We start from the raw sequence: 27,883 nt of genomic DNA on the forward strand, positions 1-27,883 counted from the left end.
CCATTTGTTGCCCTTATTTTTTTAATTGTTGTAGTTATTATTGTTGCTGTTATTGGTTAGGACAGAGAGAAATGGAGAGAGGAGGGGGAGACAGAGAGGGGGAGAGAAAGACACACACCTGCAGACCTGCTTCACCACCTGTGAAGCGACTCCCCTGCAGGTGGGGAGCTGGGGGGCTCGAACCAGGATCTTTTTGCTGGTCCTTGTGCTTCCCGCCACATGTGTTTAACCCGTTGCGCGACCACTTGAACTTCTCTTTGTGGTTATTTAACTCTACCCAATAATGTGCGCAATGTGCAGGCCATAAAGCCAGGCAAAGATGTCTTTCAGGAACCACTGTGAAGGCCCAGCATGTGACTGAGTCCACTAGTGCACACTGAAGAAGAGTTGAAGAGGGCATCATGAGAGCCCAGGAGGCAGGCAATGGGGAATCTGGGAGGACTGCCTGGAGGTGGTAACTCCCAAGGTGAATCATAATGCACAACTAGGCACAGTTAGCCTAAAAGTTTCTAGTTTTCTGGCCTGCTGAGGGTATGGGTTGAGAACAATTCAAAATAGGAAAGCAATCAACAAATGACTAGCAGACACTAAGTCTACAAAAAGGTCTGAGGACTGGGTGCACCAACACTGGGGGTGCAGATTCTGGGGTCTTTCAAGCTGCACTCCAGGGGCTAAGCTGCACAAAGTCCAGCCTTGGAGAAAAGGCAGGGACAGTCATTCCTGCCCAAGCGGTGACAACCCTTTTCTTAAAAATTATTTATTTTCCTTTTTATCTTTTATTTATTTACTATTGAACAGAGATAGAAATTGAGAGGGCAAAAGGAGATAGAGAGGAACAGAGACAGAGAGACACCTGCAGTCCTGCTCTACTGCTCATGAAACTTTGCCCCTGCAGGTAGGGACCAGGGGCTTGAACCCTGGTCCCAGTGCATTGTAATGTGAGTGCTTGACCAGGTGTACCACCACCTGGCCCCGCAATGGCATTCCTACCTCTTGAGCTGGAAGAGGTGGAGACTGACCTTTCCACACTCACTGACCTCATTAGAGGGAATTGGCCCAAGCCACCCAGCAACCTCCCTCTAGACTGTGATCAGAAAGCCTCCTTCGGGGAGGGTCTGGGCAGAGAAGCAGAAGCCGGCACAGCAGCCCGGCTGAAAACAGGCCTCGGGTCAGAGGTCGGCAGTGGCTCTTCTCTGTAAGACGTCTGGGGACTCAGCTGTGGCTCCTTTCAGCAAAGTGGCAAAACTGTGATGCCCAAAGGCACAGGGCTGTCTGGCCTGGCCCCGGGGGACAGGTCCCCTGAGACTGATGGATTGGAGGAGGCAGAGATCACTCTCTGCTTACAGAGAAGAGTTCATATGCTACAAGAATGGTAGCGCATATGGGTATGTTCAAACTGAATTTGGAAAACAACAGGATGCTTGTCAGAGACAGCCCCTCCTTGCTTCGGTCCCTTAGAATGACAGGAGTTGTAAAGAAGAACCAGGACTTGTTATGGAGGAGCCAGGCAGTGGCACCCCTAGTTGAGTGAGCCTTCCCATGTATAAGACCAGGGTTCGAGCCCCCACCTCACACCTGCAGGGGGATGCTTCATGAGTGGCGAAGCAGGTCTGCAGGTGTTTCTCTGTCTCTCCTTGTCTATCTCCCCTCCTCTTCCAATTTTTCTCTGCCCTGTCAAAGAAAGGAAGGAAGAAAAAAGGAAAAAATGGTCTCTGTGAGCAGTGGATTCGTTGTCCAAGCATTGCTCAGTGGCAATAAAATATATAAGTAAACGAATAAATACTAAAAGACCTGTCACAGGGCAGGAAACAGCTCACCTGGTTAGTGCAGCTGCTGTGCCGTATTCTACACTTGGACTGGCGCCCACCCCGTCAGCCGTGCCGTATTCTACACTTAGACTGGAGCCAACCCGTCAGCTGTGCCGTATTCTACACCTAGACTGGAGCCCACCCATCAGCTGTGCCGTATTCTACACTTAGGCTGGAGCCCACCCCGTCAGCTGTGCCGTATTCTACACTTAGACTGGAGCCCTCCCGTCAGCCGTGCCGTATTCTACACTTAGACTGGAGCCCACCCCGTCAGCTGTGCCGTATTTTACACCTAGACTGGAGCCCACCCCATCACACTGAAGGAAGAGTCAGTGCAGGGGAGTGGGGCCTTTTCCTCTCTCCATCTCTTTATCTCTCTCTCTCTTTCTAAGGTCTTTTTAATTTTTTTTGAACTTTATTTATCTTATTAGGACAGACAGAAATTTAGAGGGAAGAGGGAGATAGGAAGGGAGAGAGACAGAGAGACACCTGCAGATCACTTGTGCATCTTCTCCCCCTGTAGATGGGGACCAGAGGCTTGAACCTAGGTCCTTGCACACTATAATGTGTGTGTTTAACCAGGTGGACCACCACCCCTCCCCTAGCAATGAAACAAACAAATAAACAACTATTATAGCATTGTCTTAGGACACAGATCCTGGGGACCAGATGACTGAAGACCTCAGGTCCCCGATTCTATTTGCCTGAGGACGCATTTCTTGCTTTGCCAGCTCCCTCAGCTCCCAGCCCCTTAGACAGAGTTGGAGGCTGTCTGCTCATTTGCATGGCCGTTGAGGCCTCTCCCTTCCCGGGAAGGCTGGTGGGTGTGGAGAAAGTTGTCTTTCAGTAGCACCAGACAGGGGCCCACTTCTAGCCTGGGGTGTGTGTGGGGTCTTGCCGGGCAGCTCAGTGACCGGAGGCCTCAGCGTTTGTTCACCAACCGTTTATTGAGCACGTACCCTCATCAAGGCCACAGCAGGGCCAAGAAGGCTGGGTGGGTGGCATTGCCAGTTATTCACTGGGGGACGGGCCCTCAGTGGCTAAACACTGAGTGAGGGGAGCAGAAGGAGCCCTGGATGGGCATCGTGGACCCTCAGGGCAGCAATGCCACCCTCGCTCAGCAGGCACAGCATTCTTAGGCAGGACAGGACAGGAAGGAGGAGGCCATATTTAAGGAACAGACTCAGGGAGGGGAAGGAAAACACAGCCACCTGGTCCCCAGCAGGCCTGCTCCGGCCCTTCCCCACCTGGGCTTCTGTGGAGTCCCCCCACCCCGGCTGCCACCGAGTCTCCTCAGTGTGAGCCAGCAGAACTCCCCCACCCAGGGTCTCGGGTGCAGGAGGGGCTGGAGCCACACTTTGAAGCCCCCTGAGGCTCAGATGGTCTCTTTGAGGGGAGAGGCGCCCAGCTGCTGGAGAGAGATCTCTTCACTCTTGTCCTCGGCCTCCTTGGTGGAAAGGCCTTCTCTGGCTCTGTTGAAATGATAAGGGGAGTGAAAGATGGCGTGCAAAGGTGGCGGGCAGGCGGCAAGGGCAGAGGATGGGAGTGTGACAGCCTGGGGTGTTGAGGCCCCGCCTGAGAGGTGTCCCCACTGTCCCACAGCCCAAGGAAGGCCCAGCCCTCCGCTGTCCCTTTGATTCCCCTTTGCTCCATTTCCAAAGCCTCACAGCCTTGGAAGACTTGGCTGGTAAAACCTGGAAAGGCCAGGCTTGGATGGGCACATATCACCAGGTGCTAGGATCTGGGTTCAAGCCCCTGCTGCGCACAGGTCGGTGGTAGCTTCATGAGCAGTGAAGCAGTGCTAGGTGTCTCTTTCTCTCCCTTTCTCTCCTTCCCTCTCTTCCTCTCTATTTTTCTTAGTCTCTATAAATAAAAAATAAATAAATATGGCGCAAAGTACAAGGACCGGCGTAAGGATCCCTGGCTCCCCACCTGCAGGGGAGTCGCTTCACAGGCGGTGAAGCAGGTCTGCAGGTGTCTATCTTTCTCTCCCACTCTCTGTCTTCCCCTCCTCTCTCCATTTCTCTCTGTTCTATCCAACAACGACGTTAATAACAACAATAACCACAACAACAATGAAAAAACAACAAGGGCAACAAAAGGGAAAATAAATAAATAAACATTCAAACAAACAAACAGACAACCACCAAAACAGAAAGCTTCCTTTAGTGCAGCGAAGGCCGGGCTCAAAGCCGGGTCGTGCACATGGCATAGCAGCTCATCATTCCAGTGAGCTATTTTGCTCGACCGCGGAAAGTCTGTTCTTACATGAAAGGATCCTGTAGAAGCAGGCTAGCTGCTTGCTCCTTGACTGCGCCACTCCAGCCAACTAGGGCATGGGTCCAGCTTGGCCACCGGAGCCACCCATGAGGTCACCCCAGTGCTCAGGCCCTTCTGAAGAAACCGTATCTGGCCTCTGATTAATGGGGGATTTGGCACTTTACACAGAAAGAACACTTTTACAAATGGGCTTTTGTTGTCGCGTGAAATAGATCTGGCGGTGGCCCATTCGTATCTCTACCCCAGGATTCAGAGCTGAGGTGCCACGGGGCCAGACCCACGGAGCCTGCCGCCACCTTGGGGACAGGTAACTTGAACCATCCTAGCCGTGAAGAAGAGTCCAGTCACTGTCACCTCAAGTCTGGCTGGGCAAGAGCTGTCAAGAAAGGGCCAGAGAGGTGGCTCAGTGGGTAGAGCTCAAGACTTGCATGTGTGAGACCCTGGGTTTAATCCCTGGAATCCAATATGCTGGGCCTGGTCTGGTCTCTCACAGACATAACTTAATAAATAATAAATCTGAAAGAGAACGTAAACACAGAGCAGGGGAGACAGCATGATGGTTGCGAAATGAGATCCTCATGCCTGAGACTCCAAAGTCCCAGGTTCAATCCCCCACACCACCATGAGCCAGAGCTGAGCAGTGGTCAGGAAAAAAAAAAAAAGAAAGAGAGAAAGGAAAAGACAAGAAGGAGAAGGGCTGGGTGGTGGCGCACCTGGTTGGATGCACATATTACTGTGCGCAAGGACCTTGGTTCAAGCCCCTGGTCCCCACTTGCAGGGAGGAAGCTTCCTGATAGTAAACCAAGGCTACAGGTGTCTCTCTCTTGCTCTCCCTCTCTGGCTCTCCCTTCTCTTGAAATTTCGCTCTGCCTGTCTCCAAATAAATAATGTCACGTCCCCATGTTCCCCTTCCAAGTTCATACCAGACGGTCACTTATCTCCCTCCAGCTCTCTGGGGCCTCAGGGCACCTGCAGAGGGTGTCCCCTCCTCCAGGCACACACGTGTCCTCTCTCCGCCTGGTTGACACCCTCCTCCTCCTCCTCCAAGTCTGGTTCATGTTGAGAATGCATCTCTCCCTCTGTCTCGCTCTTTCTTCAGTGGCTTTAATGATTAGCTACTTAATATTGATTTATAAAATTATAAGATAATAGGGGTATATTTCCATTTGGTTCCCACTACCAGAATTCTGTGTCCCCATCCCCTCCATTGGAAACTGCAGTGTTTCTCCCAAAGTCACAGATATGGGCTGATTCTTTTTTTTGGATGCATTTTTTTCTTTAAATTTTTATTTATTCCCTTTTGTTGCCCTTGTTGTTTTTATTGTTGTTGTTGTTGGATAGGACAGAGAAATGGAGAGAGGAGGGGAAGACAGAGGGGGAGAGAAAGACAGACACCTGCAGACCTGCTTCACCGCCTGTGAAGCGACTCCCCTGCAGGTGGGGAGCCGGGGGCTTGAACCGGGATCCTTACACAGGTCCTTGCTTCACGCCACGTGCACGGAGGGGAAGACAGAGAAGGGGAGAGAAAGACAGACACCTGCAGACCTGCTTCACTGCCTGTGAAGCGACTCCCCTGCAGGTGGGGAGCCGGGGGCTTGAACCAGGATCCTTACACGGGTCCTTGCTTCACGCCACGTGCACTTAACCCGCTGCGCTACCGCCCGCCTCCCAATATGGGCTGATTCTGTATCTATCTCTATCTGTCTATATTCATTGCATGCATCTCTCTCTCTTTCTTTTTCTCTCTCACCAGGGCTCCACTCCTTCAGGCTGACTTTTTCAGACAGAAAGGCAGACACAGTAACAGAGAGGGGAAGTCTCCACAGCTCTGAAGCTTCCTCCAGTGTGGTGGGGGCCGGGCTCGAACCCGGGTCATGCACATGGCATAGCAGCGCACTATCTAGGCGAGCTGCTATCCTGCCAGCCCCAGCTACCCTGCCTCAGTCCCACACCGCGTGCATTCCCCCTCTGTCTCTTACCCCAGGGACCCTAGCAGGGCTGTGGTCACGTGCTCCACTCAGCAGACCCTCCCTTTGCCCCACGTGCAGCACACAACACAGCACCATGGACAGTCGCTGAATGCGGATTTGGTTTTTAAAAACCCTACGTGAAGCTCAGGGTCACCCCCTTGGGCTGCCGAGCTCTGGGAAGTCTCCCCACCCGGGGCTCAGCCATGCTCCCGGCTCACCCACGCATGGCCCCTCCATCTGGGCCTGCACCTGCTGGCGTCCACACAGAATGGGCTTTGTTCTGCGAAGACGCCAGGCCGCCCGCCTTGGTGAATGAGCGCCCTGTCTGCTTCGCTCCTAAGCAACCGTGGGCTTGGACTCCTACTATAGAACCTTGCAGGAGGCATACTCGGGCTTTGGGCATGGCTGGCCTGCGCCCATGACTCAATCTCAAATCCTCTGTATCAGGGCCAGGGAGATAGCACAGTGGTGGTGCACCAGACCTGCCTGCCTGAGGCTCCAGGTTCAAGCCCCAGTCACAGCTGAGTGGTGCTCTGGTCTCTCTCACAAAAATCAATCAAGAAATTCTTTTTTTTTTTCCTGCCTCCATGGGGCCTTGGTGCCTGCACTGAGAATCCACTGCTCCTGGAGGCCATTTTTTTCCCCTTTTGTTGCCTTTGTTGCCTTTGTTGCTCTTATTATTATTGTTGTCATTGCTATTATTGTAGTTGGATAGGGCAGAGAGAAATGGAGAGAGGAGGGGAAGACAGAGAGGGGGAGAGAAAGACAGACACCTGCAGACCTGCTTCACCACCTGTGAAGCGACTCCCCTGCAGGTGGGGAGCTGGGGGCTTGAACTCGGATCCTTATGCCAGTCCTTGCGCTTTGTGCCATGTGTGCTTAACCCACTGCGTTACCGGCTGGCTCCTCACCACCCCCATTTTTTGTTTGTTTGTTTTTTTAACCAGCGCCCTACTCAGCTCTGGCTGGTGGTGCGTTTCATTGAAGCTGGGACTTTGAAGCCTCAGGCATGAGAGTCTCTGTGCATCACCATTATGTTACCTACCCACTCCCCTAAATTCTCTATTATAAATTCTGGCCCCCCTTTATTTTTAATTAGAGGGAGAGAGACAGAGAGGGAGAGAGACACCGAGAGAGGGAGAGATGCCACGGCACCACTCCACTGCTCAGGAAGCTTCTTCCCTGTGCACAGTGCTCCCATGTGGGGCTGGGAAGCTCAGACATGATGAAGTGTGTGTTCTAGTCCATAACCTGTCTTCTAGTCCCTATGAATTCTACTTTTAAAAAGACTTCCTGGGAGTCAGACAGTAGTGCAGCGGGTTAAGCGCAGGTGACGCAAAGCACAAGGATGGGTGTAAGGATCCCAGTTTGAGCCCCGGCTCCTCACATGCAGGGGGTTCACTTCACAGGCGGTGAAGCAGGTCTGCAGGTGTCTATCCTTCTCTCCCCCTCTCTGTCTCCCCTCCTCTCTCCATTTCTCTCTGTTCTACCCAACAACGACGACATCAACAATTACAACAACACTAAGAAAAACAACAAGGGCAACAAAAGGGAAAATAAATAAATAAACAAACAAATAAATATTTTTAAAAAAAGATTTCCTTACTTTTGTGAGAGAGGCCTGAGTACCACACATTTCTGGCATTATGCAATGCCCAGAATTGAACCCAGGCCTTGTCACGTCTCCTGAGTCCTGGTCGACTTTCTGGCATTTCCTGCCACATTGGCTGTTCTCCCAAGGAGGGAACCTAGAGGGGTGGCTCAGAGGAGGGGGTCCAGGGAATTGTTCCTTATCTGCTTTGCTTTTCTTTTTGATAGAGGGAGAGGGGGAGAGTAGGAGAGAGATAGAGAGATGGGAGAGACACCTGCAGCACGGCTCCACCACTCAAGAAGCTCCCCACACAGCACCCGACTGAACACACGTTACCATGTGCAAGGACCCAGGTTCAAGCCCCTGGTCCCACCTGTGTGTGGGGTGGGGATTGCGTCATGAGTGGTAAAGCAGTACCACAGGCTTCTCTTTTTCTCTCCCTTTCTCCCTATCTCTGTATCTTACTCTCTCCCTTTTTAAAATATTTATTTATTCCCTTTTGTTGTCCTTGTTGTTTCATTGTTGTAGTTATTATTGTTGTCATCGTTGTTGGATAGGACAGAGAGAAATGGAGAGAGGAGGGGAAGACAGAGAGGGGGAGAGAAAGACAGACACCTGCAGACCTGCTTCACCGCCTGTGAAGCGACTCCACTGCAGGTGGGGAGCTGGGGGCTGGAACCGGGACCCTCACACAGGTCCTTGCGCTTTGTGCCACCTGAGCTTAACCCGCTGTGCTACCACCCGACTCCCCACTCTCTCTCTTTTTTAAAAATTTTATTTATTTATTTATTTATTTATTGGGGAATTAATGTTTTACATTCAACAGTAAATACAATAGTTTGTACATGCATAACATTCCCCAGTTTCCCATTTAACAATACAACTCCCACTATGTCATTTATCATCCTTCATGGACCTGTATTTGCCCCACCCACCCACCCCAGGGTCTTTTACTTTGGTGCAATACGCCAATTCCATTTCAAGTTCTACTTGTGTTTTCGTTTCTGATCTTGTTTTTCAACTTCTGCCTGTCACTCTCTCTCTTTTAAAAAATATTTTATTAATGAGAAAGACAGGAGGAGAGAGAAAGAATCAGACGTCACTCTGATACATGTGCTGCCAAGATTGAACCAGGGACCTCACGCCTGAGAATCCGGTGCTTCATCTACTGCGCCACCTCCCAGACCACTCTTAACCTCTCTCTCTTTCTCAGCAAAGGAAAGGAAAGATGCCAGGAATGGGGGAGCCATGCAGGCACTAAGCCCCGTGACAACCCTGGTGTCAAAAACAAAAAACAAACGGAAGCGATGTCTTCTTTGTGACTAGCAGTTCTGGCCACATGTGAAGCCACATGCAGCCACAGAGCCTGTCTTTCTTGTCTTTTATTATTATTATGGGATGCATTGGATCGACCTTCTCGTGGTGCATCCCGTGAGTACCCATTTATTGGGGAAACTGACGATCCTTCCTAGCCGACTGAATCCACATGGATCCCAGTCACTTTCAAAGCCAGCAACAAGCAGACATCAGGCTCAACCTGACGCTGTTGACTGGCTATGGAAGAAGGGCAAACGCTAGAAGAAGAAGAAGATTATTATTATTTTAAAATATATATATTTAATTTGATAGGACAGAGAGAAGTTGAGAGGGAAGGGGAATAGAGAGGGAGAGAGCGAGACTCCTGCATCCCTGCTTCATCACTTAAGAAATTTCCTGAGGGTCGGGCAGTAGCGCAGCGGGTTAAGCGCACATGGCACCAAGCGCAATGATCAGAGTAAGGATCCCGGTTCGAGCCCCTGGCTCCCCACCTGCAGAGGGGTTGCTTCACAGGTAGTGAAGCAGGTCTGCAGGTGTCTGTCTTCCCCTCCTCTCTCTCCATTGCTTTGTCCAATCCAACAACAACAACAACGACAACAATAACAAAAACAACAAGGGCAACAAAATAGGAAAAAATGGCCTCCAGGAGCAGTGGACTTGTGGTGGAGGCACCGAGCCTCAGCAATAACCTTGGAGGCAAAAAAAAAAAAAAAGTGAAGAAGAAAAAATTTCCCTCCTGCAGGGGGGAGCAGGGGCTTGAACCCTGGCCCTTGTGCATGATAGTACGTGCACTTAACCAGTTGCACCACCACCCAACCCCATCTTTCTTCTCTTTAATTCAGTGTAGGGAATGCATTCACGAAACCACTGAGCAGCCCTGTCCAGCTTTATATTCCCTCTTTTTTAAAAAAATATATATATAGGTGGGGGTCGGGCGGTGGCACAGTGGGTTGGGTGCAGGTGGCGCAAAGTGCAGGGACTGGCATAAGGATCCTGTTTTGAGCCCCCGACTCCCCACCTGCAGGGGAGTCGCTTCACAGGCGGTGAAGCAGGTCTGCAGGTGTCTGTCTTTCTCTCCCCCTCTCTGTCTTCCCCTCCTCTCTCCATTTCTCTCTGTCCTGTCCAACAATGAACAACATCAACGATGGCAATAATGATAGCCACAACGAGGCTACAGCAACAAGGGCAACAAAAAGAGGGAAGGAATGGCCTCCAGGAGCGGTGGATTTGTGCTGCAGGCACCGAGCCCAGCAATAACCCTGGAGGGAAAAAAAAAGAATATATATATATATATGGAGCCAGGCGGTAGCGCAGCCGGTTAAGCGCAGGTGGCGCAAAGCACAAGGACCGGTGTTGAGGATCCCGGTTCGAGCCCCCGGCTCCCCACCTGCAGGCGGTGAAGCAGGTCTGCAAGTGTCTGTCTTTCTCTCCCCCTTTGTCTTCCCTCCTTTCTCCATTTATCTCTGTCCTATCCAACAACAACAACAACAACAATAATAACTACAACAATAAAAAAACAAGGGCAACAAAAGAGAATAAATAAATAAATATTTAAATATATATTTAACTTTTTTATTTTATTTTCTTTTATTTTCCAGAGCACTATTCAGCTCTAACTTATGGACGTGCGGGGACTTGAACCCAGGACTTTGGACTCTCAGGCTTGAGAAGCTGTTTGCATAGCCATTATGCTATTTATCCTTTGCCCTTAACTTTATTTATTTGATTTTATAGGACAGAGAGAAACTGAGAGGGAAAGGGTGGTGGAGAAGGAAAGAGAGACACAGAGACATCTGCAGCCCTGCTTTACCACTTGTGAAGCTTCCTCCCTGCATATGGGGACCAGGGGCTTGAACCTAGGTCCTGTGTACTATAACGTGTGCTCAACCAGGTGCGATGTCACCTGGTCTCCAGTTTTTTTATTCTCTATCGAGAGAGGAAAGAGAGAGAGGAGAGACATCTCAGCACCATCCATGGGGCCTCCACGCGGTGTGGAGCCCGAGCCCAGGGCCGTCTTCCTGTGAGAGCTCCCTTCACCCAGCGCTGGCCCCAGCCCCATGTGGGAAGCTGAACCTCTACAGCTGGGATTGGTGGGCACGCTGCCCTTCCCTGAGCAGCTGCGACTCGCCTGGCCCTGTCATTCCCAGAACTGGCAGCCCCCACCCGTTCACGGAGCCCACACCCTGCCCCCGAGCCTATGCCTCACCTCCTCTCCATCGCCTCGATGGTCTCTACCAGGGGCATGTTGAGGGTCTCCGTCAGGAAGCAGATGGCCAGGCCGGCCAGGATGGAGGTGGCCCCAAAACCCACGGGCGGCAGGATGGCGTTGAACTCCCCAAGCGTGCTGAGCAGGGGTGCCGCTAGCCCCCCGAGGCGGGCATTGACGGAGGTGAAGCCCATCCCCATCTGCCTGTCCAGGAGTGTGGACAGGGGAGAGTGCCAGGGAGTGGGGGCAGAGTGGTGGGAAGAGGGGGTTCTGCTTCACCAGCCTCTGTCCCCCATGCCCTCCCCCGGTCCTTCTGCCTCCCTGGTACCCACCTGATCTCCGTGGGGTACAGCTCCCCCGTGAACAGGTACACAGAAATGAAGGAGCTGGCCAGGCAGCCTTTGCCCAGAGCTGCCTGGGCCGTGCGCAGGGTTTGCATGTCTGGGGAAAGGGGAGACAGAGCTCGTGTGGAGAGCAGGGGAAAACTGTGTGCAGAGCACAGAGAGGAAATGTCCCTAGGGATTTCTGGCGCTCAGTAATGCTGCCCAGAATTTGTTTGCTGTTGTTTCTTTAGGTCCCAATTCTATCTTGAATTTGATTTGACCAGTTTAGCCGACAAGACTGAGTGCCCTCAGCCCTCATGTCAGAGATGACCGTTGACCATTGTCAGAGACTGGCCCCATTGTCCTCTCCACCCTGTTCTCCAGTTCCCATTCCCTTCCTAGTCCCATAGGAGCCCTGAACCCGTGGTCTGGGACAACTCTCAAGCATGAGGTCCTGAGTTCAAGCCCCAGCAGCACATGTACCAGTGATGTCTGGTTCTTTCTCTCCTCCTATCTTTCTCATTAATAAACAAATAAAATCTTAAGAAAAAGCCATATTAAAAAAAAAAAGATCCCTGAACTCCAGCTTGAGAGCAAGCTGTTCCCCCCCCCCCCCCCCCCCAGAGCACTGCTCAACTCTGGTTTATGGTGGTGTTTGAGATTGAACCTGGGACTTTGGGGCCTCAAGCATGATTGTCTGTTGCATAACCATTCTGCTGTCTCTCCTGCCCAGCAAGTTGGATTTTAGAGAGCTGAGTCTGCCGTCTTCTTGGGTTGCTACCCCCCAAATAAACCTGCCTCCCCTCACCAATCCCAGTCTCTGAGTACCGGCTTTCAGTGAGGAGCGGTTTGGTAAGAAACTCACACTCGGGGCCAGGCGGTGGCGCACATGCAGCAGCACACAAGGACCCGGGTTCAAGCTCCTGGTACCCGCTTGCAGTGGGAAAGCTTCACAAGTGGTGAAACAGGGCTGCAAGTGACTCTTTTTCTCTCTCTATGACTCTCTCTACTCTTTCCTCATCTCTCTGTTTCTAATCAATCAATCACTCAATCAATCAATACATTCCCAGAAGTCCCCACACCGTCCTCCTCTGGTCTCTGCCTCTTTCTCCTTTGTTTCATCTGCAGGACCGGCTTCGGCGTCAGATGTGGCTGGACTCCAGCCCTGATACAGCTGTGCCACCTCAGACACAGTTGCCGCCCCTCTCTGAACCTCCTCTCCTCGTGTGTAAACTGAGGAAGCCAGCAGCACCGGCCTCATGGGGCCGCCACAGCCAGACAAGAAGCCTGCTGTTGCCACAGTGCCAGAGATGTGGTCTCACTGTCGGTTAGAAGGGGCAGAGCCCCTGAAACCAACACCCAGCACTGGGGACAGCCAGGGGAGTGAGGCTGCCTTCCTGGCCACTGGGGGCAGGGAGAAGGGAGATTCGGGGAAGCCCAGGGCCCACCCAGCTCCAAGAGACACCGCCTCCTGGGAGTGAGCTTTAGTGTGTTAGTATTTTTTAAAAATTTTTTGAGCAATGCTTCCTTCTCCTCCTCCTGCTTCTCCTCCTTTTTTATTGCCACCAGTGTTATTCCTCAAATCCACTGCTCCTGGCCGCGAGCTTCTTTTTTAAACTTTAAAAAAATTGTTTATTTATCTTTATTTTATCATTATTTTACCAGAGCACTCACTGCTCATCTCTGGTTTATGGTGGTTGGTGCTGGGGACTGAGCCTGGGCCCTCAGAGCCTCAGGCTTGAAAGTCATTTGCCGAGCTATTATGCTGTTTCCCCAGCCCTTGCTTACTTTTTATTTGGTCGAACAGAGAGAAACCAAGAGGGGTGGGGGAGATCGAGAGGGAGAGAGAGACATGCAGACCTGCTTCACCCTGAGAGGGGGAGTAATGTGAGTGCTTAGCCCGGTGCACTATGGCCTGGCCGCCTCCACTGACATCTTTATTCATGATTGAACGGGAGAGCTCCACTCTGCTAGCTGTGGTGCCAGGGATCAAACTGTGACCTCTTGCGAGTCCCACCCCTGAGCCACTGCCTGGCACAGTGGCAGGTTTTTGTTTGTTTTTTTCCAGAGGCCCCCAGAAGAATCTAACATATAGCCAGAGCTGAAAGGTACCAGTCTACATGGAATTAGAAAAGAAAATTTAGGGTCTGGAAACCTTTGTAGTAGCATAGGAAAGCGGATTTATATTCTAAGCTAAAGTGAGAAAGAGCATCTGCTAGTGCAGGGGAGGTGCCTCGGTGAGGACCACCACGACCCCGCGTGCCTGCGACCCCAGCTGGACACCCAGCACAGAGAAGCACAGACACACGGCCGAGGAAGGGGCTTACAAGTCCAAGTACTTGGTGCTTCACACACTGCAGTGGTGCTCTGCCCCTCCCTTCCTCCCTCCCTCTCTCTCTCTCTCTCTCTCTCTTCCTCCCTCTTTCTCTCCCTCTTTCTCGTTCATAGGAAATCATATTATATGAAATAAATATTTTTAAATGAAAAAAACAAATTGAACATCTTAAATGGTAGAATGATGCTGATCTCTCTCTCTCTCTCATTATAAATAATCTCAAAATAATCATTGCCTGGCTGGGGAGTCAGCATAATGGTTCTTCAAAAACCTTTCATGCCTGAGGCTCTGAGGTCCCAGGTTCAGTCCCCAGTACCACCATAAGTCAGAGCTGTGTTCTAGTCTCTCTCTCAATATATTTTCTTCTGTATCTACTCTTTCTTCTTATTATAATTTTTTCTTTTTTTAAATATTTATTTATTCCCTTTTGTTGCCCTTGTTGTTTTGTTGTTGTTATTGATGTCGTCATTGTTGGATAGGACAGAGAGCAACGGAGAGAGGAGGGGAAGACAGAGGGGGAGAGAAAGACCGACACCTGCAGACCTGCCTCACTGCTTGTGAAGCGACTCCTCTGCAGGTGGGGAGCCGGGGGCTCGAACCAGGATCCTTATGCCGGTCCTTGAACTTTGCACCACATGTGTTTAACCCACTGCGCTACCTACCGCCCAACTCCCTATTATAATTTTTTAAGACTTTATTTATTGGGGGCTGGGCGGTGGCACAGGCAGTCAAGTACACATAGTACAAAGTGCATGAATCCAAGCAAAGACCCTGGTTTGAGCCCCCAGCTCCCCGCCTGCAGGGGGGGGACACTTCAGTGGTGAAGCGAGTTTCTCTCTCTCTCACTCTCTCTTTCTCTCTTTCCCCTCCTCTCTCAATTTCTCTGTGTCCTACTCACGAGAAAAAAAAAAAAAAGGAAAAAATGGCCACCAGGAGCAGTAGATTCATAGTGCTGGCACCAAGCCCCAGCAATAACCCTGGAGCCAAAAAAGAAAAAAAGAAAGAAAAATATTTTATGTATTTATTAATGAGAAAGGTAGGAGGAGAGAGAGAAAGGAAAGACATCACTCTGGTACATGTGCTGCTGGGGATCAAACTCGGGATCTCATGCTTGAAAGTCCAGTGCTTTATCCACTGTGCCACCTACTCTTTCTCGTTAAAACAAATAAAATATTGTCTTTTTTTTTAACTTTTTATATTTTATTTATTTATTTTCCCTTTTGTTGTCCTTTTTGTTTTTGCATTGTTTTGTAGTTATTGTTGTTGTTGTTGATGTCGTCGTCATTGGACAGGACAGAGAGAAATGGAGAGAGACAGAAAGGAGGAGAGAAAGACAGACACCTGCAGACCTGCTTCACTGCTTGTGAAGCGACTCCCCTGCAGGTGGGGAGCTGGGGGCTCGAACCGGGATCCTTACACCGGTCCTTGTGCTTTGCGCCACGTGCGCTTAACCCGCTGCGCTACCACCCAACTCCCATAAATAAAATATTTTTAAAAAAACCAGTGCCAAAAGATAGTTCACCTGGTAGTTTAGCAGGTGTGTAAGGGTAGCTTCAGATGTGGGGAAGCTGTGCTGTGGTGTTTCTCCTTTTCTTTTTCCCTCTGTTTCTCTCTGAGAATGAAAGAGAGAAAAAAGAGAGAGAAAGAGAGAAAGCTGGGGAGATAAGCATAATGGTTATGTAAAGAGACTTTCTTGGCTGAGGCTCTAATAGCCCAGGTTCAATCTCCAGTACCACCATAAGCCAGAGAGAAGCAGTGCTCTGGTGAAAAAACGAATCAAATAGACAACAGAGAGAGAGAGAGAGAGAGAGAGAGACGTCTGTAAGTGGGGGAAATTGTCCAGTCAAAGTCCTGACAGCAAAGCAAACTAATCAAGGCTTTATGTCCTCTGTGAATTGTCACGAGGACACAGAGCACCAAGTCAACCTCGCCGTCTAGGTGGGACACGCAGCCCCTCACCCACCCCCTGCCCTACCCTGGGCAGATGTGAGGGGCTTACCCTCGGGCACGAACATATTGGAGATGACCATGAGACCGGCCAGGATGAGGAAGGAGGCCACCGTGGCACGGCGGCCCACGTAGATCATGGTGAAGGTGGCCACCAGCATGGCCGGGATGTCTATCGCCCCGAACAGCACCTGCACCAGGTAGATGCTAAAGCCAAACTTCTGCAGGTCCATGGCCAGCCCATAGTACGCCAGGGAGTTGGAGAACCTGGCGGGGCAGCAGAGGCCGCGTCACTCTCGGGCTGGTGGGGAGGGGAAGGCAGAACTCAGCCCCCTGCCCCGGAGAGGGAAGAGCCCCTGACTCTGAGGTCCGAGGGGCTGCCTGTGGGTGTGAACCCAGAACTGGGTGCAGGGGGTACACCCTCGCATCCAGCAGAGGGACGATCTGCCTCTCCCTCTCTCTCTCTCTCTCTCTCTCACTAGTGACTAAACATTTTTTAAAAGATTAATTTATTTATTGTTTATGAAGCAGAGCACCACTCTGGCACATGCGACCCCAGGACTCAAACTCAGGACTTTGTGCTTGAGAGTCCAAAGCTTTATCCACTGCACCCCTCCTGGGACCACTAAATAATAAAAAAAATCTCAGAGACAAACAAACGTGCCGTGTTGAACCCAGTGGAGCTGACATGTTAACCGTGTGCAAGACCTCAGCCTGCTCCCTCTGCAGGGGTGCAGAGATGCTTTAGGAAGAAAGAAGCAGGGATGCAGGGGTCTTTCTTTCTCTCTATCTCCCACTCCCTTTGCAATTTCTCTCTGTTCTATGAAACAAAAATTAAAATATTAAATAAGTAAATAAAGGAATAAATGGCTACTGGGAGTGGTTTATTCATAGTGCTGGCACCAAGTCTGGTGGCAAGCAACACTAAGGAAGAGAGAAAGAAAAAAAAAAAACAAAGAAAGAAAGGAAGGAAGGAAGAAGGGATGCATTGCACCAAAGCAAAGGGCTTTGGGGAGGGAGAACACAGAATGAAACATGGGCTGAACATGGTGTATGGCACCAAAGCCAAGAACTCTGGGGAGGGAAGGAGAGGGCAGTTAGGAAGAAAATTCTGGGGGCCTATTGTATAATGAAGTTATGTGCATATATCAGTGATTGCTCTGTAAAGCATTAACTCCCTCAATAAAAAATATGAGAGAGAGAGAGAGAAATAATAGGAGAAAGGAGACAAGAGGGCTCTGAACCCCAGCTTCATCAGCACCCAGAGAGAGAGAAGGAAAGGGAGAGGGCCATACGGAGGTAGTAAAGTCATGAGTGGCTTGGAGGGGAAGAGAGGATTGGATCAGGGGCAACCATGTTTAAATGTGGACAGAGAGTTGCAGAGATGACAGCTGGCCCATGTGCTGGCTTGCCGTGCGGTGACTGAAGATCCAGGACCCTGGTGGTGGGAATGAATGGATTTATACCCCTGTTGACATGTAATTTTGTAAATCACAAATAAAAATTGTAAAGAAAGAAAAGAAGTCCTCTGACCTTCACCACAGCCCTCCCAGGCCTCCCAAGTCCCTGGCTTTGACCTTGGCACCCTGCGCCTCCTTCTGCCCCAGCCTGCTCCGAGCATCACAGTTAAGCCTGGAAGGAGAAATCTTCCAACAAAGGTCAAGGCTCCATGGGTCCCTCCCTGCACACCCAGGGTCTACTGAGAGGTCTGTACCCCAAACAGTGGCTCTTCCTCAGGGGCCCATGGTCACCCAGACCACAAAAGCCTGGAATTCATACTTGGGGTGCCCACAGAAATATCAAGGTCGTCCCTACCCCCTCAGCCCCCAAAGGCAGTTTCTCAAATGATGGCCGAGTTCAGAGTAGCTTTGTTCTCACAGAGCGTGGGGCTGTGCTCTGGCTGTCCCATGTGGTGCCAGGGCTCGGACCTGGGCTGTGTATGGCAGACAGCAAAGCCTGACCCTCCCATCACTGTGTATAAGAACCCATCTCAACTTTTTCTCAGGGCAGGGGTAGATAGTATAATGGTTATGCAAACAGATTGTTAAACCTGGGGCTCCGAATTCCCAGGTTCAATCCCCCACACCAGCACCACCATAAGCCAGAGCTGATCAGTGCTCAGGTAAAGAAAAGAAAAAAAAAAAACTATTCTCTTGGAACCTTTATTTATTTTTTCATTTTTCTCTCTTTTTATATTTATTTATTCCCTTTAGTTGCCCTTGTTGTTTTATTGTTGTTATTATTGATGTTGTTGTTGCATAGGACAGAGAGAAATGGAGAGAGGAAGGGAAGACAGAGAGGGAGAGAGAAAGACAGACACCTGCAGACCTGCTTCACCGCCTGTGAAGCGACTCCCTTTCAGGTGGGGAGCTGGGGGCTCGAACCGGGATCTTTACACCAGTCCTTGCGCTTTGTGCCACCTGCGCTTAACCTGCTGCGCTACTGCCCGACTCCCGGAACCTTTATTTTTAAAGCTCCAGCCCCCACGCCCCTATTTTTATTGTCACTAGGGTCATCGCTGGGGCTCAGCGCCTGCATCACCAATCCACTGATCCTAGTGGCCATTCCCCCCATTTTCTTTCATTGATTTGACAGGACAGAGAGAAATTGAGAGGGAAGGGGAGCTACAGAGGGAGAGAGAAGGAGAGACACCTGGAGCCCTGCTTCCTGGTTTCTAAAGGGTCCTTGCTGCAGGTGGGGAGTGGGGTGGGGGGTTGAACCCGAGTCCTTGCACATGTAACGCGTGTGCTCTGCTGGCGCGCCACCAATTGGCCTCTAACCCTTTTATCTATTTACTTTACTTGGGGGGCGCGGGCAAAAGACAAACATCACCCACCCATCACCTTACACGGTGTTGAGGAGTGAACTGGGCTTTACATACGTGTAATGCCAAGATGCTCCCTGGCCCAAATTTCCAGTCTCTATTTATTTATTTAGTTAGTTAGTTTTATTTGAATCCACATGGATCCCAGTCACTTTCAAAGCCATTAACTGGCTACAGAAGAAGGGCAAACGCTAGAAGAAGAAGATTTGAATAGAGGCAAATAAATTGACAGAGGAGCGGGAGGTAGAGAGGGAGAGAGTTGGCAAGGCAGACAGCATAATGGTTCTGCAAAGAGGCTCTCATGCCTGAGGCTCTGAAGTTCCAGGTTCAATCCTCCACACCGTCATGAGCCAGAGCTGAGCAGTGCTCTGGTGAGAGAGAGAAAAAGAGAGGGAAGAGAGAGAAAGAGAGAGAGAGAGAACTGCAACCCTGCTTCACTGCTCCTGAAGCTTTCTCCCTGCAGGTGGAAATGGAGGCTTGAATTCCGGGGTCCTTGTGTATTATTATTACATTTGTACTCAGGAGGGTGAACCACCACCTGGCCCCATCTCTGTTTTCTTAAGAAAAAGTGACAGGAGGGTGGGGGTAGATAACATAATGGTTATGCAAAGATATTCTCATATCTGAGGCTCCAAAGTCCCAGGTTCAATCCCCTGCACCACCATAAGCCAGAGCTAAGGAGTGCTCTGGTAAAAAAATAAATTAATTAAATAAATACAAAGAGAAAAGAAACATTGGCAGAAATCTTGAATAGACACGTCATAGAAATTAGCCCAATTACCAGTAAACATATAAAAAGTTTCACACCTCTATCAGACACCAGAAAAGTTCACATTAAACAATATCACAACACCCCCTCCCTTTTTTCTTTTTTCTTTTTCTTTTTTTGGTTGCAGTTAGTGAAATCCCCCAGTTCCCAGCACTTCCTCTAGAATTCCAGGAAGGCCTGCCCCACCACACCCCAGACTGAGGGGATAAGCTCACTATCCTTGCCCAACACACACCTCCCATCACGATGATGTTGCAGTTGGGCCCTGGCTGGTCAGGCTCCCGGCCTGCAGAGAAACGAGGCTCCCTTTTTGCTGGGTCTACAGCCCCAGCGTTCATCACCACTAGGATGGACGGTCACCTGCAGCCCGAGACCCCCCCAGACCCCCCCTCCACCCAGTGACCAGCTGCTGTGCTGCTGAATCACTTCTTGGCACCGAAACAGGCCTCAGCCTGCTCTTTCCAGAAGGATCCAACTGTTGACTCTACACCTGGGTTGTTCTCCTGCTAGGCTTCTTCGCTGTGGGCGTGGGGGGAATGCCTGGGCCAGGGGGCCCCACAGTGGGACACCCCGCAGTACAGATCACCCTCCACGGAGCCCCCTAGGAAGCCCACTCCTGGGCTCCTCCAGTCTGGGGTGCTTTGCTGCTCTGTGCTCACAGGCCATACTGTTCTCTCTCTAAGGCCCAGAGCAGGGGCAGCCCCAGGCACAGGGGACACAGCCCCAAGCGTCAGTCCCAGACAGCCTCTGCTGGGAGCATTCCTGGGCCTGTCTGGGGTTCCCTGTTGGCCTTTCCTCCTCTTGGGTGCAGAAGAGGGAAACTGAGGCTCAAAGCACACAGGCAGTCAGACTTGTCAGAGCCCACAGGTCACCCTGAAACAAGAGTGGCGTTTCAGGGGACAGATAACTACAGCTGTGGTGTCTGTTCCACGAACAGTGACTTTTGTTCTTTCCACGCCCAGGAAGCAGAGTAAATTAGGCCCCAGTTTTAGGACCTCACAAGCATGGTGGAAACTGCTGACAAGCTTTGACCTTATCTTTGTTTCTTTTCTTTTTTAAACATATTTTATTTATTTTTGAATAGAAACAGAGAGAGAGAGATGGTGGTAGGGAAGGAGAAAGAGAGACACCTGCAGCACTGCTTCCCCACTCGTGAAGCTTCCCCCTTGCAGGTAGAGACCAAGGGCTTGAACCCAGGTCCTTGTGCACTGCAGTGTGTGTGCTCAACCGTGTGCACCACTGCCCAGCCCTGTGTTTGACCCATTTCACACCTTCCCACCCACCTGTGGCGCTGGCAGCCGTCTATTGCTCATCCTGGGGCAAACTCCACTCACCGTCTCTCCAGGCCCCACTGGAGGCCACGTCCTGCCCCCAGGACACTCAGTACAGCGCCCAGAACTCTCCTTCCCCTGTCTGTCCCCTTAGGGACTCAGCGCTTTCTTCCAGGCTGCGACTCTGGCCAGACTCCAGGCAGAGCTCCGAGGCCCAACCAAGACTGGTACTGGTCTAGAACCGCCTGTGTGATTCCAACACAGCCCCTCAAACCCCACCTCAGTGGGCACCACTGCCCGGACGCTGGGTCGCTAGGCCAGCTCTACCGGCTCAGTCAAGGGCACAGCCTGGCACCCGGCAGAGGCCAGAGGTGGCTGGGAAAAGGTTGGAACATGACAGGGGGCCCTGCTTGGGGCATCGACGGGGGCGGCTGACCGGGGGGGGGGGGACAAAGGGAACGCTGCCTCAGATCTAAGAACTGGGGTCGAGCCCCCACGTACCAGACCACCATAAGGCAGCACGTGACCTTGCGGATGGCAGGGGTCCGGAAGAGATCCCACAGCGAGCTGGAGGTACGCACGCTGGTGAATTCACTCTGGATGTAGGAGCGTACCACCTGGGCAGGGCGGGTTTGGGGGGGGGTCAGGCCCTAGTCCCGGGGAGCTCGAGGAGCCCCTCCCAAGGCTGCTGGCCAGACTGCCAAGGGCTTCTCCCCCACCTCCCCGTGGCCGGCCTCCCCACTACCTCCGTTGTCAGCCGCTCGCCCTCCTCCTTCCTCCCATTCATGGCGGCCACCTTCCGAAGGTTCTGTAGCGCCAGCTGCGACTTGCCCTGAAGGAGGAGCCACCGGGAGGATTCGGGCAGCCACCTGGCAAGGAGAGGAGGACAGAGAGCTGGCCTGGGCAAGAGACGCCCTCCCTCTCCCAAACCCCAGTCCGCCTCAGTTCATCTTCTGCCAGACTCTATAAATGGCGAAATGTCATTCTGTTCACAGAAGGAGAAAGACAGGGAAATACACCGATGCCCCCTCTCTGTGGCACACCGTACAGGGAACCCTGAGGGCCACTCAGAGGTCGTCCTCCCCCCGGCTGTGCCTCGGTGCCCCCTAAAATGCCACGTGCTTATAGCAACGTGCAGAGGAATGGACAAACATGGGAGTCCAGAGATTGTTCTGGCACGGATGGAAAGAATTTCTTTTTAAATTTTTTTTGTAATAATCTTTATTTATGGGATACAGACAGCCAGAAATTGAAGGGATAGGGGAGATGAGAGAGAGAGAGGGGAGAGGGGAGAGAGAGGGGATAGGGGAGATGAGAGAGAGAGAGAGAGAGAGACCTGCAGCCCTGCTTCACCACCTGCAAAGCTTAACCCCTGCAGGTGGGGACCAGGGGCTCGAATCAGCATCCTTGAGCCCTGTAACTTGTGCGATCAACAAGTTGCACCATCAACTGACCCCTGGGATTTCTCTCTGGAGCATAACCAGAGCAGTGAGAACTCCTGGTCCCTGGGAGAACCCCCGACCCTACTGCAGGCCCCAACTGCTGATACCCCAAGCCCCTCCTGGGGCTCCCCACACACATACCACGAGTAGAGAAAAAAGACGAGGAAGGGGACGGAGACGGCGAACTGCAGCCAGCGCCAGGGCCGGATCAGGTAGGCCAGGCCCGCCAGGACCAGCTGCCCCAGCGTGAAGGAGTAGCCCAGCAGGATGCCCGCCACCGTGCGGCCCCGTGTGGGCATCCACTCCACCACTGCGAGACAGGCACATGGGCAGGGAGGAGAGGCACCACTGTCACTTCACCCGGCCACCCTCTGCAGGGCCCTCACCCTGCTTTCCCGGCTGCAGCTGACCTGGGGAGAGCGAGGTGAGTATGATGCCAGAGAAAGGTGTGCCCACGGGAAGAAAGGCTTTCAGTGTGTGTGTGTGTGTGTGTGTGTGTGTGTGTGTGTGAGAGAGAGAGAGAGAGAGAGAGAGAGAGAGGGAGAGAGAGGGAGAAGTTGAGACTGAGGGAGAGGGGAGTAGCTGCAGGGAGAATGTGGCAACCTGGCCTGGGAGGTGGCGCACAGTGCATAAAGCACTGGGCTTTCAGGTGTGAGGTCATGAGTTCCATCCCTCGCATCTCTCTTTCTGTCCCCTCCTTTCTCATAAATAAATCTTTAAACAAACAAACAAAGGATGTGGCTAACAGATAAGAAATGTCCTGCAGGGGAAAGTAGCAGTGAAGCAGGGCTACAGGTGTCTCTCTGTCTCTCTCCCTCTCTGTCTCCTCCTCCCCTCTCGATTTCTCTCTGTCTCTATTCAGTAATAAGTAAATAAATAAATAAATAAAATTTAAAAAAAGAGAGAGAAAGAAATGCCCCTTGAGGAGATTTCTGATAGGGCAGGTAGAGAGACTCTCACGCCTGAGGTGCCAAAGTCCCTGGTTCAATCCTCCATGCCACCATAAACCAAGCTGAACAGTGAGAAAGAAAGAAAAAAAAGAAAAAAGAAAGAAAGAAAGAAAGAAAGAAAGGAGGAAAGAGAAAGAAAGAAAAGAAAAGAAACTTCCAGATGCACACCAGGCACAAGGAGCCCTCCTCTGGGGTCCTCAAGGCAAGTTCCCCTCGGAACCCTGGTCTGGAATGTGCTTCCCCCCCCCAGACCACCTCAGGGTGTGCACCCCTTATGCCCTTTCAGGTGTGCTCTGTGACCTCGCCCAGTGAACCTTAACCCCTGACCCCTGGGCCATCTTTCTTAGGCCCTGTCTGAGCTTGAGCTGGAGGAGGGGAGGGAAATCTCACAAGATCGGCTAATCTGCTTCAACTGTCTGTCCTTCAGAGACCACAGACTGAGAGGGGAGGCCAAGCCCCCTCACTGCTCACTGTGTCCGTGTGACAGGAGGCGCCCCCGTCCCCCGGCCCCAGCTGACTCACCCAGGGAGAGTGAGTTGAGGATGATGCCAGAGAACGTCATGCCCATGAGGAAGCGGCAGGCACAGTAGGCGGCGAAGGAGCTCAAGTAGGCCGCGGCCACCCCAGACACCGCCAGCTGCAGGTACGACCACACCAGCGGCGCCTTGCGGCCCAGCCTGAGCCAGGAAAGGGGGCAAGGGTAGGGCTGGGGTGGGGGGCAGGTCCACCCCGTAGGGAGTGGGAGGGTGCCTGAGCCTTCTCTTCTGGTCCCCAGAGAAGGGGAAGGGAGGGGACCCCCACCCACAACAAGCCCCTTCCAAAATATAAAGCCCTGGGCTCAGATGTGGGCAGTGGCGACTGGGGGGGGGGGGCAAAGAGAGATGAAGATGGGAACTGAACCTTCATGCTTTTACTTGGGGAGAAACCTTGCCCCCACCCCCACCGCCGCTCCACCAAGGGTCGGGAAGAAGAAGGGGTTCAGCAAGGGCAGATGAAGGGCTGATTGACATGTCCACCACCCCCCCCCCAACCTCAATTCAGAGTGGAGAGGCTCAGGTCTCCTCGGTCAGTGGCTCCGGGATGCTGGGTGGGCGGGGCATGGCCCCCATGAGGGGACTGGCTGTCTGGCTGTTTGTCCCTCTCTGGCCTTGATTCCTTGGCAAATGGAGGTCCAGGTCCGGAGCTCCAGCTTGGCCAGGATGGCAGCAGGTTAAGTAGGAGAGAGACTTGAGTTTCTTATTCATTCATTCATTCATTCATTCATTCATCCTGTTTAACTGATGTTCACTAATCACCTCTGCGTGACAGATCTGAGCCTAGGGACGGGGGATGTACAAGACACTGTATCTGGGATTCAAGCTCACAAGGACATGCTGTGATGGGGTGACATAAGGATTATGACAGCCACCCTGAAGGGTGCCAACAGGGAACAGTCTGCCCAGAGTTCAGGGGCAAAGCTGAGCTGGGCTCTCAGCAAAGATCAATACAAGCTTTAAGTAAAAAGTTGAGAAGAGGGCCAGGTGGTGGCATACTCAGTAGAGAGTGCACATCTCGCCAGGCACAGGGACCCAAGTTCCAGCCCCCAGGGCCCCTGCAGTGGGAAGCTTCATGAGCAGTGAAGCAGTGCTGTAGGTCCGTCTCTCTCGCTCTCTCCTCCTCAATTCTTGTCTCCATCCAATAAATGACTAAATAAATTTGGGGAGGGAGATAGCATAGTTGTGATGCAAAAAGGCTTTCCTGTCTGAGGCTCTGAGGTCCTAGGTTCAATCCCAGCACCACCATAAGCCAGAGCTGAACAATGGTCTAGGGGAAAAGAAAAAAAGAAAGAAAGAGGGAGTCGGGCTGTAGCACAGCGGGTTAAGCACAGGTGGCGCAAAGCACAAGGACCGGCATAAGGATCCTGGTTTGAACCCCGGCTCCCCACCTGCCGGGGAGTCGCTTCACAGGCGGTGAAGCTGGTCTGCAGGTGTCTGTCTTTCTCTCCTCCTCTCTGTCTCCCCCTCCTCTCTCCATTTCTCTCTGTCCTATCCAACAATGACAACAACAATAATAACTACAACAATAAAACAACAAGGGCAACAAAAGGGAATAAATAAAATAACATATTAACAAAAAAAAAAAAAAGAAAGAAAGAAAGAAAGGAAAAGATGTTTAGATTTTGGGTGGTGGCACACTCGATCAAGTGCACACATTACCATGTGTAAGGACCTGGGTTCAAGTCCCTGGTCCCCACCTGCAGGGAGGAAGCTTCATGAACCTGAAGCAGTGCGCTCTCTCTCTCTCTCCCTCCCTCCCTCTCTCCCCTTCCCTCTCAACTTCGCTGTCTCTATCCAATAAATGAATAAATCAGTGGGAAAGAATGATTAATTTTTTTCTTTGAAAAGAACAGAACCGGGAAGCGGTGAAGCGACCTCCCCCCCACCTGCCCCCCAAACTCACCTGTCGGCCAGGCCCCCGAACACGGCGGCGCCCAGCAGCACCCCGGCCATGTAGACGGACTGCGCCAGGTCGCGGAGGCTGCGGGCCTCGCACACCAGGTCCCACTGCGGGGCGACAGCCAGCTGCAGCCCCCGCGCCCCGCACCCCGCACCCCGCAGCCCGCAGCCCGCAGCCCGCAGCCCGCACCCGGCGCCCGCTGACCTCGGTGACGATGGTGGACGGGAACTCGCGGCGCTCGTGCACCCAGCCGTCCCCGCAGGGCTCGGTGGGCGCCCCGGGCGCAGAGGCGTTGGGGTGCAGCAGCAGCGCCCACTGGGGCTCCGTGTAGCGCCGGCAGGGCTCGGGCGCCCCCCGCGCGTCCAGGGGCACCGTGGCCCGCAGCCAGGCCCCCGACAGGTTGGCGGGGGGCGCCGTGAGGTTGGGGGCGGCCCGGCAGTGGTGGGGCGCGCCCGCCGCCGTGAAGGTCTGCAGGAAGGTGTGGCAGGCCAGCAGCCCGCAGGGCAGCAGCAGCGCGGCCGTGAACAGCCGCTGGAAGCGCCCCACGCCGCCCAGCGCGTCCAGCAGCTCCGCGAAGGCCATGGCCCAGCCGCCCGCCGCGCCTCCCGCCTCCCGCCTCCCGCCGCCTTATGTGCCGGGCCGGGGCCCGCGGGTCCGGCTACGCCCCCGGGGAGCCTGTCCCCACCCAGGGCTCCCAGGGCTCCCGCCTCTCCAGCTCCCCCCCACCCCCCGGGCCCAGCAGTGAGGGGGCACCACCGCCCCGGCCCCTCTCCCTGGGGATGGGGGTCTCGCTCTCCGGGGTCACTGGGGGAGGGGCTTTTTCTCTCTGGGGCATTGGGGAGGCCCTTTCCGGGCATATTGGGGGCCGCCCATTTCTCCCTAGGGTCGTGGGGGTCCTCTTTCTCCCCGGGGCATTGGGAGGCCCTTTCTCTCAGGGCATATTGGGGGGCGCCCATTTCTCCCTAGGGTCATGGGGGTCCTCTTTCCCCCCGGGGCATTGGGGAGGTCCTTTCTCTCTGGGCATATTGGGGGGCGCCCATTTCTCCCTAGGGTCATGGGGGTCCTCTTTCCCCCCGGGGCATTGGGGAGGCCCTTTCTCTCCGAGCATATTGGGTGGGCGCCCTCGTGGGGGTCCTCTTTCTCTCTGGGGTCATGGGGGCTCTTTCTCTCTGGGGTCATGGGGGCTCTTTCTCTCTGAGGTCATGGGGGTTTTCTTTCTGGGGTCATGGGGGGCTCTTTCTCTCTGCAGCCTGCAGAGGTGGCTGAGTAGGCGAGCACAGGATTTGAAAGTGTGAGGTTTCTGTTTCCATCCCCCACTCCACATATGCCAGGTGTTCCTGTTCTCTCTTGTGAAATAAATCTCAATATATATATATATATATATATATATATATATATATAGTTATCTCATGGGGTGGGGCATATACCTTGTCATGGGCACAAGCTTGAACTCACCCCAGAACCATGAGGGAGATGCCAGGGCACTGGGGGAATCCCCATGCAGTGGTGTCTCTCCTGCCCCCCATATATATCAACAGAAAAGCAGCCCCAAGTGGCAAAACTGCACATTAAGAGGCACTACCTCTGGAAAATAGCTAAGTGCCTGAGCAGACCGATCATTCCCAAGAGGGCTGGGGAGCTGGCTCAGGACTGCAGTACCTGCCCCCTGCGTGAAGCCTTGGGTTCGATCCCTGGCATGCCAGCTGGCCTGGTGCTCTGCTCTCTCTCATAAAAGGGGATGAAGGTGGATGGACAGAGAAAGGATCAACAACATGGAGAATTAAAACAAAAAGTTATATATATTTATTTTCCCTTTTGTTGCCCTGGTTTTTTTTATTGTTGTTGTAGTCATTATTGTTGTTATTGATGTCGTTGTCAGATAGGACAGAGAGAAATGGGGAGAGGAGGGGAAGACAGAGAGGAGGAAAGAGAGACACCTGCAGACCTGCTTCACCGCCTGGGAAGCGACTCCCCTGCGGGTGGGGAGCCGGGGGCTTGAACCGGGATCCTTAAGCTGGTCCTTGTGCTTTGTGCCACCTGCGCTTAACCCACTGCACTACTGCCCAACTCCCAACACTGAGAGTTTATTTATTTATTTGTTTATCTTTAAGAAGCCCACACAGGGGCTGGGGATGTAACAGTTCACACAACAGACTTTCATGCCTGAGGCCCCAGGTTCAATCGCTGACATCACTATGAATGAGCCAGAGCTGAGCAGCACAACCGAGAGGAAGGGGGTTCTTACTGCCCCCTCCCCAGGTACTCAGCTTCAGACTGGGGGTCTGCAGGGACAGGGGATCACCCAGGCGCGTGGGGTACCTCCTGGCCAACAGTGGGGTCTTTGGCGTGCTCCTCCTGGCCACATAGCCAGCTCCAGGAAGTGACGTGCTTGGGACTCAGAGTGACTCTGTAGC

The 27,883-nt window shown here is 52.6% G+C and overlaps 1 protein-coding gene across 1 annotated transcript; it reads right to left on the reverse strand.

Moving 5' to 3' along the window:
- Positions 1-3,119: 3,119 nt before the first annotated feature.
- Positions 3,120-26,062, reverse strand: LOC103109513 (solute carrier family 22 member 20). The gene is made up of 10 exons (XM_007518595.2): positions 25,674-26,062; positions 25,473-25,576; positions 23,556-23,710; positions 22,225-22,393; positions 21,387-21,510; positions 21,143-21,258; positions 15,830-16,044; positions 11,505-11,613; positions 11,173-11,376; positions 3,120-3,280 (listed from the first exon to the last, which is right to left on the reverse strand). The coding sequence occupies exons 1-10, from the start codon at positions 26,049-26,051 to the stop codon at positions 3,184-3,186; spliced, it is 1,671 nt and encodes a 556-aa protein (XP_007518657.1). The 5' UTR covers positions 26,052-26,062; the 3' UTR covers positions 3,120-3,183.
- Positions 26,063-27,883: the final 1,821 nt, after the last annotated feature.

The sequence above is a fragment of the Erinaceus europaeus genome, chromosome 17, assembly GCF_950295315.1.
Source record: "Erinaceus europaeus chromosome 17, mEriEur2.1, whole genome shotgun sequence".
NCBI lineage: Eukaryota > Metazoa > Chordata > Mammalia > Eulipotyphla > Erinaceidae > Erinaceus > Erinaceus europaeus.